The sequence below is a fragment of the Mus pahari genome, chromosome 12, assembly GCF_900095145.1.
Source record: "Mus pahari chromosome 12, PAHARI_EIJ_v1.1, whole genome shotgun sequence".
Classification (NCBI taxonomy): domain Eukaryota; kingdom Metazoa; phylum Chordata; class Mammalia; order Rodentia; family Muridae; genus Mus; species Mus pahari.
The window spans coordinates 70,222,419-70,243,089 of NC_034601.1; the positions used below are offsets into that span (position 1 = coordinate 70,222,419).

Genomic DNA, 20,671 nt, shown 5'->3' on the forward strand with positions numbered 1-20,671 from the left:
AATATATGCAATAAAATGAGTCTATCTGTCTCTCTCCACACACACACACACACACACACACACACACACACACACACACCATACTTTCAGTACTAAGCCCTGGGTGGTGGGTTTTCTTACTCTTACTAATTCTGCTGCAATCTCACTCTAGCCTCCAACCGAGCTGGAACGATCGCGGGCGCCGTCATAGGGACGCTGCTGGCCCTTGTGCTCATCGGAGCCATCCTCTTCTGCTGTCATAGGAAACGCAGAGAAGAGAAGTACGAGAAGGAAGTGCATCACGATATCAGGTAATTCAGTGAAGCTAGACTCCGCAGGTGTATAACCAACCATCGCGTCCCGGAAACTCCTGCTCCGGAAGCACTCTGGCGCACCAAGGTGCTGTGAGATCAGGGTGAACCCTGACTCCTCCCTTCAGATCCTTCAAGCATGTGTGTTCAGATGCATCTGTCTGACCACTTCTGGCTGCGCTGTGTGAAACCTTCACATTTTCTTCTCCTGTTTTGAGAACCACAGCAAAATGCTTGCCTCGGGAACACCTGCTGTTTCCCTGTGAAAAGACCTGATAATCATTAAGTGACATGGTAGTTTGTGGAACTACCCTTGAAGTGAGAACCGTAGTGTTCCAGTCTCCTAAGTGCTAGGGTCATAGGTGCACACTACCACACATGGCTTATTTTCTTAAATATTCTAAACTGGTAGATTTTAACTAGGGTTATACTTTAAAAAAAAAAAAAAAAGAACACATGACTTAAACAGCTTAACAACTTGGAAATTGTTGTTAGTTAGGTCTGGAGCTTGGCGATCTGAACGCTGGTTTTTTAAGATGCAGCCAAAGTTATTCAGGTTTATATTCTGTGTCTGTGCTTGATGAAAACTCTTAGGTACCGATTATAAGGCTTTGGGAACAGAAGTATATGTTTTAGGCTGAAGTCTTAGAGAACTTTCACAGCAAAAAGGAATTCTTTCCTTCCTTCTGGGGACAGAATATGTATACATGTCAGTGCTGTCTTAAGTATGACTGTTGTGGCTGAACTACATGATCATAGATGTTAGGATATAAAAATGAGACGTCTTCCTCAGTATACATTACAAAGCATACACATGTGTACAAAAGCCATAGTTCAACTACTGTTCTTACGGTCTGACCAAGATAATAAGTTGGGACAGGCACACAGTTAATGATGTGAAGCCTTCCTCTGCAGTGTTTGTATTTCTGTACTTACCCATGCTTTGTAGCTTACATAATTTAAGTTTTTGGAAACTCAGTTATTTTTAGCATGTATTGGGGACTTTGTTTTCCAGGGAAGATGTGCCTCCTCCAAAGAGTCGGACATCCACTGCCAGGAGCTATATTGGCAGCAACCATTCCTCCCTGGGATCCATGTCCCCCTCCAACATGGAGGGGTATTCCAAGACGCAGTATAACCAAGTCCCCAGTGAAGATTTTGAACGTGCGCCTCAGAGTCCAACTCTGGCACCCGCTAAGGTAGCTGCCCCTAATCTAAGTCGAATGGGAGCGGTTCCCGTGATGATTCCAGCACAGAGCAAGGACGGGTCTATAGTATAGAACTCTGCACCTCTCTTTTCTGCTTTCCATGGCTCGTTTCTTCTCTTGACATATCAAAATTTATTCTATTCTAAATTTTGTTAACAGTAGCCCATATATATGTGTGTGTATGTGTATATATACATGTGTGTATATATACATGTGTGTATATATATATATAATATATATATGCATATATACATATATATACGCATATATGCATATATATATATGAAGAAGTTTATAAGAAACATGCTCCATAAGATTTTTTGGTTATAGTGAAACAATAAAGGCTTAAGAGTAATAGCATTGACCATCTGGGAAATTTGGGGTTTCTTACCAAGTCGATTTTAATGCCCTTATCTTATATCTAAAGAAAGATATAGCACTTTGAATATGATATCATGGGTGAAGAAATTTGTAAGTTTACACACATACCAAGTTTGTTCTTGAATCATCTGAAAATGAAACTTTGTAGTTTCTACCATTATTTTTAGGATATTTGTCTCATTTATTTATGAACAACAGTATCTCTCAAAATTAAAAAACAAATCCATGGAAAAACTACTTAATGTATGAATTTGTTTTTATAGTCGGAGAATTCTAAGTGTATTTGATTATCTGTTAGAGTAGGAGACATTACAGTGTTTTAGAAATGACTAGTTTTATTTCTAAGTCGTTCATAAACATCCCTGGCATGGTTTCTTTCCTTTCGTTCTTTCGTTGTTGACTGAGATAGGGCCTCAGTACATTTGTTGCCTAGGCTGGCCTCAAATCATGATCCTTCTGCTTCCGCTTCCTGAATGCCGGGCTTATATGTCTGTATTACTATACTGGCTGTACAACCGTTTCTTGTGTTTAACTGATACACTACAGAGGCAGCAGGAAGCAGTAACCTTTAGTGCACTACAAAAGAAGCATCTTTCGGCTTCAGAAGCGTCTGCTTCTGCTACACAGAGCTGAACCCCTTGATGCTACATGGGTCGGGGTAGGAGGAGGACTGATGAGAATGTCTGTGCCTCGCGGCCTGTGGACTGCTGCAAAACTCTGACCAGGCAGGGTGAGGGTGCCAGTTTGATCAGTCTGTAGCTAAACACTGCCCTTCTACTGTAGGTGATGGTTTTACAATTGGAAAGGAAGGAAGGGAGGAAGGAAGGAAGGAAGGAAGGAAGGAAGGAAGGAAGGGAGGGAGGGAGGGAGGGAGGGAGGGAGGGATAGAAGGAAGGAAGAAAGGAAAGAAAACTGTTACTTCACTTATCTGGCAGTAATGGATGAGAATTCTCAAATTACTGATTTTTAAATTTGTGTTTCTGTTTTGTGGCAGACAATACCACCTATTTTTTGTTGTAATCTAGGCTTTTGGTTTGGAGTACGGTTCTTGGAGGCTATTTTTTTCTCCAAGAGTCAGTGAACAAAGAGATCTGAGGCAAGTTAAGCGTCTTCCCTAGTCCTGAATTCCAGACTTGAGCAATGTGCTGGCTGGCCTGGCCGCAGCCGCCTCTCTCTAGCTGTCAGACATCAAGTCTGAGTCTTAGTTTTGTGAAAGTGACTTACTCTTCAAGAAATTTTAAAAGGAGTAAAGGGAATACTCCTATCTGCCAAATGTATTAAATATAGTTTTCGTAGGAAAAAAAAAAGTGAATTTATTGTATATCCCTTAAGATTGTGAGGGAGTGTGTGTAGCGTGTAATGAGCCAGCATTTTCTTTATAGTAGATAAGGTCTGTAATAAAAGATTTCATTAACTGCAAAACCTTTCCCCTAGGGAATTGGTCCCTGTTAATCTCTTCAGGTGCTGTGCTGGTAAATGCTACATTATAAATTAATGTTGGCATGCATTTACGATTAAGCAGAATATTGTGTATACTTTTAAATGGTGAATTTAAACTGAATGTCCATGTAATGGATTCGTGTACAGTTTTACATATTTGGAAGCATTTTTTTAAAGTAGGTTTAAACCTCATGTAAAATTACTTTTTATATTTGTGTTGTCTTCATCTGTGCCTTTTTAGGTAATTTAATTTCTACACTGACTCTCTGGTGCCTATGAGCTAGCTGTCACCTACCTTGAAGGTGATAGAGATGAAGGTACTGTCTTCAAAAGCACATCACTGTGGCTTTCTACCCTTAGAGTCTCAGTCTCGACTTTTTCCTCTGCTGTTCTTGATGTCACTTAAATGACACCATTGTTTATTAGGATTTAAAAAAAAAGTCACGCCCTCAGTACGCTTTGGCCATGCTTCTAGTTTATAACCATAGCCACGTCAGACTTTCAGATGCTGGGCATTTTTATAAGGTATTACAAGAAGAAACTGGAATGCAGATCTCAATGGTTTTTAGGTAATGAAGATTATGCTAGGTAGAAATTACTACAAAAGCAGATGTGTGGAATCTTTTCTTAGACATCGTATTTATTTAAAGGCAAACAAACCCTAGAATATCCAACTATTTTTAGTCTAGATCTGCAGCAATTATAATCTGAAAGAGAAACTTGTTTAAAAAAAAAAAACAACAAAAACCACTGTGAATACCAACAGGCCTGGAGGGTACAGGGTCAGAGACATAGTTAAGTTTTAGGCTTTGGTCTGCATCGCTTCTCACTGTTAGCCTCAGTTTACCAAAAAGGTCAGACAAATCCTAGGAGTTTCCCAGACAATCTCACTGATTCTAGTCAACCAGGGAGCACGTGTTTGCTCTAGAATCAGGGTTGGTAATGGTCAACAGCTCATCAAACCTCGCTGACGCATCTTAGCTAAGAGCCAGTATGAGTTCAGGGCCAGCGCTGTCTTCCTGGCAGACCTTTCTGATTCTGCTCTATACAGGAGAGACTTAACCCATATTCTAATGTTCCAAGAACATCTTTGGAGTAAAATGACACTAGTCTGTGTTCTGAATACAGAACAGTTTATGAGTATTATTATTGATAATCTTAATAGTATTTTCCTGTTAGAAAGCTTCCCCTTCTGCTAAAAGTCCGGTATCAGCTTTTGTGACTTCGTAGTTACGTAGGCAGATGCTTCCTTAGATTTGAGTTATCTACCAAGGATTTATTAGCATGGAAACAGGCTGAGTATGTTTAGTGGGGAAGATCCATATAGATTATGGAAATGCCTAATTTCTGGCATATGTGACTGTGCACATCATCTATGATCCCAGAACTCAGAGGCGCAGGAAGATCATGGCTTTGAGGCCGGTAGACAGTTCAAAGCAAGCCTGAGCTTCCCAGAGGCCTAACACCTAGAGATTGAACTCAGTAGTACAGTATTTTCTCTAGAATGGGCAAAAAGAATGAGGTCTGAATCTGAATTCTTTTAAAGAAATTTCAGACTGTGCCCTGGGAATTAGGTTACGCAAGTAAACTTTTTGATTAAAAAGGACTCACTGCATGGAGTTGGCTGTTCTTTAATGTGTGACCTACGAAATAACTACTGTCTCTGTGTGTACAGCATGTAAATTTGAAGCTATGTGAATGTTCATAGGTTTCTGTTTTTTTCTAAAATATTTCCAACAGTGTTTAGAGTGTTCTCAAATGCCTTATTTCAGTGTGAACAGAAAATGTTCTTATTTTATGTGGTGAATGCTTTAAATGTGTCACTTACAGAGTAGTTGTAGAAAACAGCTGGCACAATTTTAAGTGGTTTGCAACATTATATATTATATATGTACATATATGTTTATAGCATTATTGTGTTTCATAGTATAACTGTTGTGGGCAAGTTTTAATATTTCAAATGCCTCTGGATATTCCAGCAATAAAGGCAACATGTTCTGCAGTCAAATTACTCATTTGCCTCCTTTGACACTAAAATAATCTGTATTTGAGCAAGATTCCTTTTGAAAATATTACAGAATGAGGGAGTAAATTTGTGAATTGTGGTTATTTCTCCTTTAGGAAGGCTGACCATTTGTTTACCTTCCTTGAACTTGACCTTAAGTTCTAAGTTCAGGCTTACAAAATATGTCCCAGTTTGTAATTTAGAGAATAGAGGCCATCAGTTGGGCTTGGTGTTTATCCAGGCACTATGAAGTCTGCCAGAGACGAGCTTTGGGGTTTCAGCTAATTTGTTTAAGGACACAGGTGCTGAGAGGACCACAATTCACCAACTGACTTATTCTTGTTCCTAATTGTGAATTTTGGCAATAAACACAGCTGTTTTAAGAATACTAATTTGACACCCACATTTGCAAAGTTATTGGTAGTGTCAGTTTCAGATTTTGTATTTCAAATATCTGGCTTACATATTCAATGATGCAGATTTCCAAGTTTGTAAGAACAATCTTTGTCTAAAACAGAAACTTGCTCTTAGTTTTTGTGACCTTGTGTACTTTTGAAATAAAATGAAGAAAGCTGTCCCCTGCCTTGCGGTGTGGCTTTATTTTGCTTTTACAGACATCTACCAAAGCTTCAGTATGTCTTCTCTTCCTGCTTTCCTGTACCAAGCCTCTTTCAACCTCATCCCTTGAACAAGAAGAATAAAGAATGTGATCATCATATATTAGTTAAACATTCATATATTGTTTGCCACTCCATAAATATGCCAGTGAACATTGTGAAGCTTCTGGAATTCCATAATTTTAGAAATCAACTCACATTTTTCAGGTGAATTAAATGATTATAAATACATATAAACACGTTTTGGTTCCTTCCTGCTGCTTTAACAGAAATCTCTTATTCTGAGTTATTTATAAACAAACTCTGCTTACCGTTCTGGAAGCCGGGAAACCCAAGACCATAGCACCAGAGAGTCTGATAGAGCCTGTTCTGTTGTGTCTTCCTAAAGTGGAGTGGGGAGAGACGAGCTCATTCATGCCTTTCATAAGGACACTGATTCCAACCAAGAGGGTGGATCCCTCCTGATAGCCACTTTCCAAAGTGCACCCCCACCCTATCACATTAGCCACTGAGGGTTGATTCAGGATGAGAATTTCAGGAGAGTATAAACGTTCCGACCACAGCAGCAATCATCTCATGGTCTAAAACTATTTTCATGGGCTTGAAGTGCTGGTTTCAAGAAAATGGGGCCCTGAAGTTTCAGTAAGAATACTGTTGAAGAAGAATGTGGTCATTTTACTAGGTTCTCTCAGCCCCAGCGTTGCCAAGCTTTTTGGGCCGGACAGTTACTATAGGCAACTGTCCTGTGCACTGTAGAACGGGATTGGCATGTCTGGCTTCTACTCATTAGATGTCAGTAGTACCCTTGCCTCTACCCCAGTTGTTAAAATGAAAAGTGTCTTTAAACACTGCTTATTGTCCCCGCACTGCCTAGGGTAGAAGGTTGATCAGGTCCCCTTGAGAAACAACTCACAGAGTATGAGATTTCCTACTCGGGACAAGATGATGGACACAGGACATGAAAGAAGCTATGTTAGAATGCTGGGGATTACGGCTTGCTTCACTTGTCATTTCATGAGCTTAAACTGGTGGCAGTTCCCTACCTTATGAAGTGTTGGAAGGTTTTAGAGAATTGGCATGATGACAGTTTTCATTTGTGTTCATCCTCGATTTCCAAAATGCTCATGATGATACACGGAATTTCACATCTGAATTTTAAAGTTCCTGTTACAGTGAAATGTCAGGTGAAAATATGGTGCAGACTTGAACGCAGCCCACCTTTTAACCATAATAACTCTAAAGACCCGATGACCGCCTGGCTCACCAAGTAAACAGTGCAACACCGGATGTAAAGTAACTTATTACTAAATTAAAGTGGTCTAATAAGTGTCTAAGCCATAAATGAATATAACTTCAAAATGCAGTAATGGCAACAGATGACAGGCCGGCCCCAAAAACAAAACTCAGGGCTTCAAGGTTTTCTGCTGGTGGTTCTGAAGTAGAAGCCAAGTTACTGAAATGACGTCTCACTGTTGTGAAGTCTTCTATAGAAAACAGCAGGGAAATCCTTGGCTGGGATGATTTAAAGAGTTAATGAAAAGCTTGAGAAATAGCTGCTCGTCTAAGTAGCATGTTGCCTAATTTTGATATCCTAATACTTTTTAGTGTAAAATAGGGAGACCGGTCTGCTAAGGAATCTAAGACATCATTTCTTAGACTTTGCAGTTTTCAAAAATCCTTGTACTGTGTCAGTTGCCTTCTTTAAACGATTGGTCTTCTGGTTACCTATAAGTGATTTCCCTATGGTAGTCATGTGTCTTTGCAAGGGCTTCCTTCCAGAACAAGCTTAAGTAACAGAGACTTGAAGTCTCCAAGTTCTGAGGCCCCCAGAAGCTGAGGGGGACTGTTCCAAGCATCCGTTTTTGGTTTTTCCATGAATATTTTCTCCATTTCCTTCACGCTGTTTTCCCTCTATAAATACCTGTCTTTGTTCGAGGACATCGGTCATACTGCACTTACACCCAACGGAGACCTCATCTGACATAACTGTAATATCTGTATTCAGAGTAGCTCCCAACTAAAGCAATAAGGATTTTGTTTCCACATAAGAATTTGGGGTGGTAGGGACAGCTCAACTCATAATAGCAATGGGTGCAAACTCCAAAGGCAGTCCTAACCAAACAGTCAAAATTTATATGGAATATCTGCATAGAGGGTTTCCTGTTTAATACATAGTGATTTTGTTTTTCAAGACAGGGCTTCCTGCCCTGGCTATACTGGAATCAACTCTGTAGATCAGGCTGGTTTCAAACTCCAATCTGCTCCCCTCTGACTCCCCAAATTCTGGGATTAAAAGCATGTACCACTGCCCACCATTACTTTACAGTGACTTACTATCAACAAAAGTGATACACCGCTTGTCTCGCCCTTTCTCCAGAGTCTGCTATCTTTAATGGGATGGTAATACTGTTTAAGCTCGCACCTGCCAAGTGGAAGCAGATGAGCTGCCCATCAGTTTGTCTTTGCGACTCTTGCTGAGAAGATGCAATGACTTGCAAAGATGCAGAACTAAATGGTGTGCCTTTTTAAGTTAATAACTGGATCTGAATAGCTTTCTTTAGTTTTTTGTTTTTTGAACTGTATTTCGACAGTAATAATGAAGGCGATCCAGTGTGAGGCACAAGACAAGCCCTCACCAGTGTTTCTATTCCCAGTTCCTCTCCAAAAAGCTGCACTTCAAATTCTATTAGTTTGTGAATAAATTATTCAAAGAACAAAATGAGAAGTCGGTATGACTTGACTTGTTCCAGGAATATCCTATACATACACAAGGTTGCTAATTTATGTGTTTTAAAGCACATCTTATTTTTAGAAGTCAGTACTGTCAGGATTGGTCACAAGGGAGAAAGTATTAGGTTTTAGGTTGAAGCAACTTAGTGGAAAACTGAAGTGGGACAGAAAACTGGACCCTTAATATCTGACTTGTGTTGAGAACAACTCTGTTATAGGTATAAAGGACATGAAGGTTTTCTTTAATATAGGCAAAATAGTGACTGGCAATTGAGTTACACACCTGGAACAAAACAATCATTATTGTAGGCAAGATGGCAGTCCACAGTGCATGTAACCATGGCAGACAATTTATAGAAAGGGGGAAGATAGCAGTTCCAGCCTTGCCTTGTAAATGCTGGAAACGAGGCCACAGAACTGTGTTTTGAACATGAGAGGAAAGAATTTCCTTGACCAGGGAACTGGCAATGCTGACAGGCCTGTTTTTCTCGAGCATGAGAGAGTGCTGGATTGGAGATAAAAGGTGGGGACTTAAGAGGTGTGTGTTAGCGCTCACACTTCCGTGTAGATGAAGACAGGGGACCAAACCCTATAGGGACTGCAGTGTGACAGGAAGCAGGGAAATGAGCTGTGTGTTCAGATGTTGGGAATTGTGATTTAGGATTCAGTGCTGTCAGGCAGTGTGAAAGAGGGAAGAAAATAACAGATGTCGCGGCTCTCAGTCGCATACACCTTTATATCAAAAAGTTCAATCGAGCAGGTTCTCAGTGGTCTTAGTTGTAGATAATTTACAGCTGCTCTCATTTTACTCCTAGCAAGCCACTGCCAAATATATTTCTAACAGGATCTCTCAGTGTATACTGAGTTTCTTCAAGTTGCTGGATTTTCTAGACAGAGCAGTTCTATGGAATCAGCACAAACTAAGTGAATGAAAGAATGAATGGTTTTGCCCTTGAAGAGAAAATATGATTAAGTGGCATATTAGGTTAGCTATTCCTACATGAATTTGGCCACCGGCAGTGTGTTCTTTTAATGTTAAGTAGGACAGTTTCCCAGAACTGTCAGCAGTAAGAACATTTCCAGGGTACAGTAGACAGTAGGTCCGAGGAATGGAGACCAATAACTGTAACATGTAGTCTTGTAAAGTTGACACTCTTCTATGGCCCACCAGGCTTGTAACAAGAAAAGTCGGGAACTTCTATATGTTCACAGAAACAACATAAGTCAAGATTAAAGTTCTCCAAAAAAGTAAAATGGGTCTTTCCCTGTCAACTAAAATGTTCTGACATGTTCACAGCACTTCAGTATATAATTTATATGAGTTTGAAATTTCTTACGATGTTATGAGCAAACAAGAAGTCACAGTTAAGTAAAAAAAGTAGCAGTTCAAATTTTATAATAATGCCAACAGACTTAAAATGTAAAAATCAACAACAACAACAACAACAGAAGAACAGATGTCTGTGGCAGTGGCAGAAATGACATCAAACTCTGAGATCGTTTTGAGGTGGTAATTTATGAAATCTTTTCTAACACACATTATTTTGTGCATCTTGCACTTTAGTCCTGAAGCAACAGGACTAAAAAAATCTGTCAGGATGTCCAAGCCACCAATGATTTGCTCAGTGCTGACAGTTTGAAATTGACTCCACAACCCTTGACATCAGGAACAGCCTACTTAAATGATTGACCATTAAAATGTTGACAGACCAAAGTAGAAATACAGCCCTTTTACAGTTTGCTCAAAGGTATGGCTTATGAAGCTTTAGCATGATCTCAGCTACCTCAAGGAATTGGTTTTGAATTCTTTGAGGCCATGAAGTTTCCTGCAGTGAGCAGAGATGCAGGTCTACTCAGCTTATCATCTCACAGAATGGAGTTTGTTTACTGTCTTTCATCTTACCATGATGGAATGGCAGTATAAAGCTAGTCACCTAAGGGAGGGAAGTTTGTAGTGCAGGATTCTTACGGTATGAACTGGCTCATCCTAGAGTCATCTGGGCAGTTTTGTAAGCCCTGCTGGCTCTTGCTTTACATGCACATTTCACTACTGGACATTTGCCAGTTTGGAAGTTACAAGGCAGAGAACATGTTCAGGAAGAAAATTTGGTAAGAACTGGTATTTTAGAAGAGGTTGTTTTAAGGCCAGATATAGGTAAATTAAATTATTATTAACATCATACTACCAGAAATATTACTTTATATGTTATTTGGTTCATTATCATATACATATTGAAATAAAGGCAAGGTCCAGTAAGGTTTTTTTGTTTTGTTTTGGTTTTTTTTTTTTCCACTTCACAAGGCCTTACACAACACGTCTCCTGATCATTGGTCTACTGTTTTTCTAGAAACCTTGCTTTCTTGGCATTGAGGAAAACTGACAGGAGGGTAGTTAGTGTGGGGCCCTCTTGCACCTTTACCAGTCTCTCTTGGCAACAGCAGCCAGGAAAGGTCACTCTCTCTGTTAGCTGCTTGAAACTGTTTTCAATGGGTGCTCTAGATTCTTGTCTTGATGCTAGTGGTGGTCCCAGTGTAGTGTGTGCTTGACAAGAGCTCGGTACTGTTTGGAATGAACTCTTTCAGATACTTTCTGTGATTCCAGATTTCAAGTAACTGGTATATATTGGTTTTATCAAATATCATGAGATAACAGAAAAAAATAAAAAACCGATTCTGGGGCTGGGTGGATGTAAGTAGTTCAAGGGCAGAGCAGTTGCTCAATACACACAATACATTTTAGGTAAGCCCTGTACCTGAGTGACATCCCCAACCAGAAAGGTTTTGTACAGCCCCTAACTTAGATATATTTGTTTTCTTAGCTGTACACTGATAGCATACAGGGCACCATGTTCCTGGCAGTGGCATCAAGATGTAGTTCCCAGTCAGTCGCATGGTCACAAACTGATACTCTGTGATGTATTACTATGTTGCTAAGCTATGATTAGCATATTAAATGCATTTAGAATTTTCAACTTACAATGTACTTATCAGAATTTAACAATAAAAAACATGTACATAAAAATTTAATAACTAAAAGTACACTGCTGTTCAAAATACTTAAGGAATGCATTTTTAATAGAGCAGCACTTAAAACTTTTATTTGCTATTCTTTTAATTAAAATTTATATATTTTATGTATGGTATTTTGTCAGTGTGTATGTCTACATGAGGGTGTCAGATCTGGAACAGGGGTTACAGATAGTTGTGAGCTGCTATGTGGGTACTGGAAATTGAACCTGGGTCCTCTGGAAGAGCAGCCAGTACTCTTAACCACTAAGCCATCTTTCTAGCCCTTGATTATTATTCTTGGTTGTTAAGGAAGAGATGTTCTTCTATAAACCTCAAAAGCAAATTCACTGCTATGCCCTGTATTTTAACAGTAAAATCTTTAAGTATATCAAGTATTTTAAATGATATGGTCAAAGTTCCTCTTTGTTTCACTTTTGTTGTTTTTGAGACAGGGTCTCACTGTATAGTCCAGGTTGGCCTCATATTCAGTCTCCTGGTCTCATCCTTATGAGAAGAGATTAGTCATGTGCCACTTGATCAGGCATGCACCTCTCTGCTTACGCACATACAGCAGACAGACAAACTTGAAGTCGGTTTCATTTACTAACAGTTTAGATGACAAAATGAATTTATCTTTCATGTTTCAGTTGACTTGGACAAAATTTGAAAAAAAAAATTAGAAAAAAAATTTTGAGAAGGGTCTTCACTCTATAACCTAGGTTGGCCTGGAACTCACTACGTAGCCCAGGCTGGCTTCAAACTTGGGTAGATCCTCCTGCCCAAGAGTCTTGAGTGGGAAGACAAGTATAAGCTACCATACCAGCTTAAATACATTAAAGGCTGTTCCCAGGCTGGAGCTCAAACCCAGAGCCTCTAGGCCAAGCCTGTCACTGCTGCCTGTTCCCAGCCTCCTTCACCCCCATCACCTGTGGTGGGACGGGTCTGCTTATTCCTCTATACAGTGATGTTTCCAGTTTCATGAATGACCACGTTTGCCTGTGTTGTTGACTTCTACACCTAGACTTACAAGTTGGCATCAGGGGATTATTTTGTATATTTCAAGTCCCTGGAGGGAATATTCCCTGTCACCAGCAGCACTGTAAATTATATAGTGACGTACTTGACGGGACATTTAAGAGATCTGAAGCCTACTGTCAAATGACAAAGACTCATTAACCCAATAAGGAACATACATATTATCAGTGAGACTGAAAACACTTTTTCCATATGCTCATCTAAGAAAGGTGCAGAGAAGGAAACGTGGCCTCCTCCCTCCCTCCCTCAACATTTCAGCAGAGGCTGTATCTGCCACAGGGGTGAAGTACTTTTGTACATATATTTTATTGTATGGCCACCACTTCTATGACATAAAAATATACTAATAAAGAAATGTTAATTGTATATAACTATGAACACCTAATAATTTCTACCACTATGGCTATAACCTCTTAACAATTCATATCAAGGGGACAGTACTTGGAATCCAACCTTTAGCTTTGACAATAAAAAGATTATCTGATGCCCTCTTGTGGCCAACAACTTTTAGAGGGCTTTTATTTTTCATTAAAATTTAACTTATATTTCATTAAAATCTAGCCTAACAGATCTACCTCACTGTTTCCTTAAAAGAGTAAATAAGTAAAATAAAATCCCATAGTGTTATTAACAGTGCAAGACAACACGCATACTTCTGTTCCTCAGCTCTTAAAAGCTTGCATCCTAGAGTTACAGTGCCCGAGTTCAAAGTTCTCTAGTTACAGTACCAAGTAGTTTACTATCAGTCTTCTCTCTGTAAGGTACAGTATTAGGACACACACAGGGTTGTGGTGGAATGGAAAGTACTTACAGTACTTACTTAATTCCCAAGAGGTTAGGTGAAATTATGTATATACATGTACACGAACTACCATAGAATAAGCTTGGTTACGAGGTGTTTTGTTTTGTTAGACAGAGCCTAGACATGCAGTGTAGGCTGGACTTGAACTTGTAATCTTCGTGCCTCGGGCACCCAAGTGCTGAGACTTTCATGTGTATGCCACCCTGGACAGGTGCTGAGCAGGTCCTATCGTCAGTTTCCTCATGGAAAGAAACATACTGAGCTTTAGTTAATGCTTGCCAGGTACCAGAGCGTCTTACAGCTCATTTCACAATGAGCAAGGTCTTAGCCAGGCCTGGTGGCTTCTGCCCATAATCCCAATACCCCAGAGGTAGAGACAAGGGAAGTGGGAGTTCAACACCCTTCTCAGCTCCACGGCGAGTATGAGGACTGTGTGCAACACAGACCTGTGTCAAGAACAAGCAAATAAACCCTGTAGGCCACATTCCATTCTCATGACATTTCATACGTTAGCTCAGCCCTGTCACAAACCTGGACATTCTCTGTAAGGAAGACTCGGGTCACTCTTTCTGGCTTTATGCTCTTGCACTACACAGGTGTGTTATAATCCTTCACTATTGCAAAGGTTTCAACAAAGCCTGTTGTAATCAAGTCTGTATTTCTACAAGTATGTCCACAGGCTATTTCTCATCTTATATTAGTTAAAAGTAAACAAATTGATCTTAAAATGCTTTTTAAAATGTTTTTTACTCCCCCAGTAGAACGGTTATGAAGTTATGGCTTCTGGATTAGTGTTTTTATGGGATTCCCGAGTGAGAAAGTGCATCTCTGATTCTTGTTTTCTCCCCTGGGCTTGCTCTATTTGTTTATCATGTTAGTTTTTATCATAGCATGTCATAATATCCCTTTAAAATAAAATTAAAAAAAGACAAGCCAGTAAAAATAAAATGGTTATAGAGTATTAATGTTTACCAGAAAAATCCAAAGATGCAGAATTGTCTGTATTTAGTCCCTTTCTCCTTCTGAATATACTGTCAAGTGTTTTACTCATACAACACACACACACCATTTTAGATACTTTCATGTTTCCACCTATATTTTGTTATTATTACTTTATCCATTCTTTTTTTTCCATAGCCACATAGCATTTTTCATACTACATTGCATAGATGTTTTAAATTTTAATTGCTCATTTGCTATGGCTACCTTTTTTGCCACCCAAAAATATATTAAACACTTTTACATAGATAGCCCCATTTAAGTACTTCTGTAGATAAACTTGTTGAAGTACAGTTGCTAGGGGAAAACATACACACCTTAAAAGTATAACTGCCTTCCAAAAGGATGTATTCCTTTAAATCTCTATTTCGACTTGTTCTAAACAAGGGACATTACCTTTTAAATGATAGTTTCTTTAAGAGTATCTGTAGGGTACTATGTAGGGAACTGTGGGATATACCAATATGTGGATACCTTGTACAGTGCTTACACAGTAGTGGGGATTTTCAATCCTGACTGCCTCATGGGTTAAGCAAATAATCTTGCCCAACATCTGCAATCTTTCAACCATTGCTAGTGAAGCTGATATATATATGTACTGGCCTCAGCACTATAAAGGCGACACATCAGACAGCTAATGCAGTGGAGATACTGTCCCCACATCTCACTGATGTATGTTGAAAGCTCTACTGATGTGTGTAGATCATAATGCTATTTTCAAGCCCTATGAAATTCCTATGTTCCTATGACTATCTCTAACCTTTATGAACATTCTTTCTGTAGCTACTCCATCTTGCGGGTAGAAACAATGCAACAAACATCAGACCAGAGCAGTAAGAGTGTCATTACCCTCTACAAGTCCGCGTGCCTTTGATAACTATTAAATATTTGCTTTAGTCCTTACGTTAAAGGCGGTCTTCAGCTATACACTTGGAAGCAGGTAGCCATCTCTGCAGTGTTTAGAGTGTACACATTTTACACGGGAATTGCAGGAGCTTTCCCTGACTTGCCTTGGATAACAGATGTCCAGTTGAGTGCCCCAGGTGGCGTGTATAATACAGGGATAATACTGTGTTTCCCAGGGAGCGTCCTAGGTACTGCCTCGCTAACCAGAATCTAATGCCAGAGAAATGTGGGAAAACTTGGCCAAAGAATTAACATTGTGTTCTAGGTTAAATAACCAAAAAAATTGATAATTTAAAACAAAAAAACACGTAAGAATGCCCATCTTGGGCATTGCTGTATTATTTCTCTTATCTGGATCTTCTTGGCCAGTACCTGTCTTGTCCATTAGGCCATACTACTATTGAAATTTGATTTACAGTTCAAATGAAATAATTTTTCTAAGGTTTTAGTGTTCCTTTTCAGACATAACTGATGAGTCTGTAACGAGGAAGTAAGATTAGTGTCCAATATAAACATTTAATTAATTTTCACTTAACATAAATCTCTGCCTGAGTTTCCTTCTGTCAAGTCTTGACCTGAGCTTACAAGCTCCAGCAGTTAGTAGGCTTTGCATAGGTACCAAAGAGGATGTGGTGTTGAGGCACCACAGAGCACAGGCTTTTAAGTCCTGTTGGCTTTTAAGCTGAGGCTTAAGTTAGCTTGCTGTCACCTTGGACATCTTTTGCTTCCCTCAGAGTCCTTATTTAACCGAATAATCATGGCATAAATCATGAGATGACTATGAGGGTCAAATTATCCCAAAGCTGACAGCTTAGAAGTCAACATAAATCATTTATCTTGGCTGAAAGTTACACTGTGCTATAGTCAAAATATTTTGCTACAGTTAAAAAAAAAAAAGGTACCCAATATAAGTATGCATTTTATTACTAACACTGTAGAACTTACCAAAGAATTTATATTTTTCAAACATCCACATCGATAACCTCTATAATTTAGAGCTCTGCTGTTATGCCTACAAATACAAAATGGGAGGTTAAAACAAATTATCGTTATTCATTCACAAGCCACTCCTCCTGCTTGAAACTCTCCAATAAAGGTTTTAAGCTGAATTATGAAGCCGTTGTCAGTCACCACTCTTGAAATCACTGTTCAGATCAATCCTGTAAGGGACACATTAATTCAGTCTTAAGTTCCATTAACAAGAACCCCTTACCTATCAAAATTTCAAGAGCCAATAGCTGAGTGGGAACTTGTTTTCAATAGTTAATAGACTGGAAAAGCTTTATTGCTGGAAGCTTTATTACTATGAGAACTGAACCTTTTAAACCAGGTAGATGAATAGTTGATAGTCTCATACAGAAAATGATCTAAAATGCAGTTACATTAAAAATGAGCTTTCCGAGGGCTGGAAAGATGGCTTGGTGGTTAACAGCACTTGCTGAGGATCCAGGTTTTGGTTTCTAGAACATATATATGATAGTTAAGAACCACCCATAACTCTAGTTCCAGAGGATCTGATGCTCTCTTGTGGCTTCCCCAGGCATGGCACACATAGGCACAAACGTGTAGGCAAAACAGCCAGTCACAAAAAATACAAACAAATATAAATATCAGCTTTCCCCAAGATTCATCAGTTAGTTGCCATGGCTAAGGATTTACTTCTATCATATTTATGTATTTGTGTGTGCACATACATACATACATGCACGTGAAGTCAGAGGACATCCTGCTGGATGGAGTCAGCTCTCTCCTACCACCAGTGGATTCTGTAAATGAAAAATCCTGGTACCTGGTTTGGTGGCAAGTGCCTTTATCCACTGAGCCATCTCGTTGACCAGAGATTTATATTTTGTAGTAATGTGCAAAGGGTTCTAGCTATTTGGTGAGTGCTAAAATTACTGCTGTGTGGCTATTATTCTTCAAACTCCCCAAGAAACTTATATACCTGTAACAGAAGCAAACTAATAGAACAAATGCTGTCTTTCCCAACAAAAATCTTTCCAACTCCCAACTCCAATACCTACAAGGGAACAAGCAATGGCCTTAAGAGTGCAACATTTTTCTTTTTTTTTTTTTTTTTTTTTTTGGTTTTTTCGAGACAGGGTTTCTCTGTATAGCCCTGGCTGTCCTGGAACTCACTTTGTAGACCAGGCTGGCCTTGAACTCACAGAAATTCGCCTGACTCTGCCTCCCGAGTGCTGGGATTAGTGCTGGGATTAAAGGCGTGCGCCACCACACCCGGCTAACATTTTTCTGTGGGGCATGACGATACACGTCCACAGTCCCTGCACTACTGCTATGGTGGATCACGTGAGATCAGCAGGTGGGAGACAAGACTCCCATCTCAAAACACTTTTTGACTCCCTTCTCATTTTAAAATTAAGATTACCAATTTCCAATTACCTGTAGGAAAATGCTCAGGGGGAAAAGCTGATAGTATGCTTCAGAAATATGCTAAAATTGTTATAGCTTAAGTCAGAACACAATGACATTAAGAGTGTTTAAAATACGAAGTTGTAAACACCTACACTATAAAACTGACTTTATCTTCTGTTCTTACATAGTAAATTTAAGAAAACTGTCAACAGAGTTGGGCATGGTAGCAAACACCTTTCATCTCAGTCCTCAGGAAGCACAGGGCGGCAGAGCTGTAAGTTCAAAGCCAGCCTATGACCTTATCTCAAAAAACCAAAACAGTAAATGAAACGAAGAAACCTGATGGTTTGGAATAGCCAGATCCCTTTTTATCAGTTACTAGAAAGAGTGACTTGTGGTCACTCTTGGCGAAGTTGAATAATTTCAAAGTAAAACTATGAAGGATAGAGTGCTGTGGGAAGCTGTACCGCTGATCTTGTTTTGTTAAGTTTACCTTTAGAATATCTAAACTCATAGATGCTTTTTCCCTTCTCTTTGTAGTTCAAGTACGCTTACAAGACCGATGGCATTACAGTGGTATAAATATGAAGGACTACTGAAGAAACTGAAGTACTTTTTCCTTTATAACTCTAGTAAAGACTACTGTTTTGTTTTGTTTTTTGAAAAAAGCCCGCCCTTTGTTGTTGGTTTTAGTTTTGAGCTGGGCTATCATCTTGCCCATGCTAGCATTGAATCTGATGCACAGCCGGGGTGCGCCGTGATGTCCTGCTGTCTGCCTCAGCCTCTCAGGTACGGGATTTCAGGCACTCCCACTACATCCAGTTTACAAGGCGGGTTCACAGCGGCTACAGGAACACATCTGCTTTCTCTGATGGGAGAAGGCGAGTAAGTCACATGTCCTGTAACATCATTATGGGTCAAAATCCTGGTGACAAAGGTCCCATATATACTGACTTTGATTGATAGCTGAAAGTTGTTTTATTGTATTTATATTTTCATTTAGTTACTGCCAGTAAATTAGAAGTTTTTTACATGTATGTTTTGATATGTGGCTTTTGGGGATCCTGTGTTCAATAAAAAGGTTTTTCTTTTTAAAGGAACATTTTAGATTATTTTCCCTTCTGAGTATCTCTTCTACCTTCTCCTTCTTTACATACAGAACAAAACCACACCGTCATGCACCGTCATGCCTCAAACTACTTTTTATTTGCAACTACATGATTTCACACAATTCTTCTAAATAATGACATAAAATAGATGTCCTTCTGTATAAATAACTTATATACTCTCCATAAAGTAAATGCTCAAAGGTGCTAGAACACATCGCCCACTCCTACAGTGTTTTTGTATCCAACAGAGTCAATGCACAATATATAAATACTCAAGTCCAATATTAAAAACTCAGGCACTTGACTAACTTTAATAAAGTTTCTCAAACTATATCAATATATCTAAAGTGCATATATATATACTTTAAGAAAGATTATTCTCAATAGCTTTTCTATAAAAATAAGTCTGATGGTTTTGCCCATGTAACTTCACTACAAGTATGAACTCTTAGTATATAGGAAGGTATGTCTTCCTTTCTAGCAACATGACATCAACACAATCAATGAGCTAGTGAGGTGCTAACATGTGAGGATTAATCCAGTGATTTCGGTCACAATGCATTCCTGGAGGAGGTACCCATGTCACTGGAATTGGGCGGAATGGTTTATTCTTCCTTCCTGGATTTGGATAAGCAAATGGAACAGGAGGAGGGTAGTGAGTTTGATGGCCACTCCCTCGGTACATTCCTGGCTTTTTTCTGGGCAAAGGGTGCCACATTGGAAGAGGTGGGAATATCAGTTCTGAAATCTGTAGGAAGAGAAAGCATTAAGTAAATTAGGAGGAAAACAATGTCTGACTTGTCAGTAAAGACTAAATAGTTCCAGGCCACTTACTAAACACAACCTACCACTTACCCCAAGAGTGGGGTACATTTTAAACACCTTAAACATCCCACTAATATCTCCCATGTTCTTTCTGAATGAAGAAAAAAGACTAATGAAAACATTCTTACAAGCTTTTAGGATGCAAACACAGAATGATAGTTACTCCTGAGCACACAACAGGTTGTAGGGCAATAGGCATGTTTCTAGTTAATTAAGCAAGAAGTCATGCAGGGAGCTCTGAAGCACACATTTTCACATCCCAGCCACGGTCTACTAAAAAATAGTGAAGTGTGAGGAACAGAGGCCAAGTATTTTGACAAAACTTTCCAGATCATTCTGCTGTAGCCTGTTCAATATTTGGGCTCAACATTCTTAAAAATATGCTGCAAGTCAGGTAGGTGACATCAAGTTCACATTATTTAAATTCTCATCAGCAATTTTCAAATTCTTTGCCTGGAACACTGCACCCTAAGAGTTTCAGATTATCTGGTTCTAAACTGCCCTTCCAAGTGTGGGATGTTTTCTTTAATAGTTAAGATTCTGTAGTGCATTTAATGCAGATGGTGCAATGACATGAACCAATTTTATATTTTGAAAAAGAGGTTCTGTGTTTGTGCCTGTGAGCACACCTATACACACTGAACGTTTTTACATTTGGCTGACAAGACCCTTATTTCCCTTTTCTTACTAGGTAGGACTGGCACGGGAACTAGATCAGCTGGAGAACGCAAGTGTGTTTGTTGTAAAATGCTGTAATGACTAATTTTGTGTCAACTTGACACAAGCTGGAGTTATCACAGAGAAAGGAGCTTCAGTTGGGGAAATGCCTCCATGAGATCCAGCTGCAGGGCATTTTCTCAATTAGTGATCAAGGGGGAGAGGCCCCTTGTGGGTGGGACCATCTCTGGGCTGGTAGTCTTGGTTCTATAAGAGAGCAAG

The 20,671-nt window shown here is 39.3% G+C and overlaps 2 protein-coding genes across 3 annotated transcripts in view; one reads left to right on the forward strand and one right to left on the reverse strand.

The window, feature by feature from the left end:
- The window catches only part of Cxadr (CXADR Ig-like cell adhesion molecule), a 51,311-nt gene extending 32,413 nt beyond the window's left edge, over window positions 1-18,898 (forward strand). The window contains exons 6-8 of one of the 2 annotated variants that reach the window (XM_021209136.2): window positions 152-290; window positions 1,306-1,489; window positions 18,339-18,898. In XM_021209136.2, coding sequence (XP_021064795.1) covers window positions 152-290; window positions 1,306-1,489; window positions 18,339-18,380 — 365 coding nt within the window. In that variant the 3' untranslated portion in view covers window positions 18,381-18,898. Of the gene's footprint in view, window positions 1-151; window positions 291-1,305; window positions 1,671-18,338 lie in introns of those variants that run through there. The other variant, XM_021209135.2, reaches the window with a different exon arrangement.
- Window positions 18,899-18,985: 87 nt separating this feature from the next.
- Window positions 18,986-20,671, reverse strand: part of Btg3 (BTG anti-proliferation factor 3) — a 14,397-nt gene continuing 12,711 nt past the window's right edge. Inside the window, exon 5 of the mRNA XM_021209457.1 lies at window positions 18,986-19,655. Within this exon, the coding sequence (XP_021065116.1) occupies window positions 19,416-19,655 (240 nt within the window). The 3' untranslated portion in view covers window positions 18,986-19,415. The remainder of the gene's footprint in view (window positions 19,656-20,671) is intronic.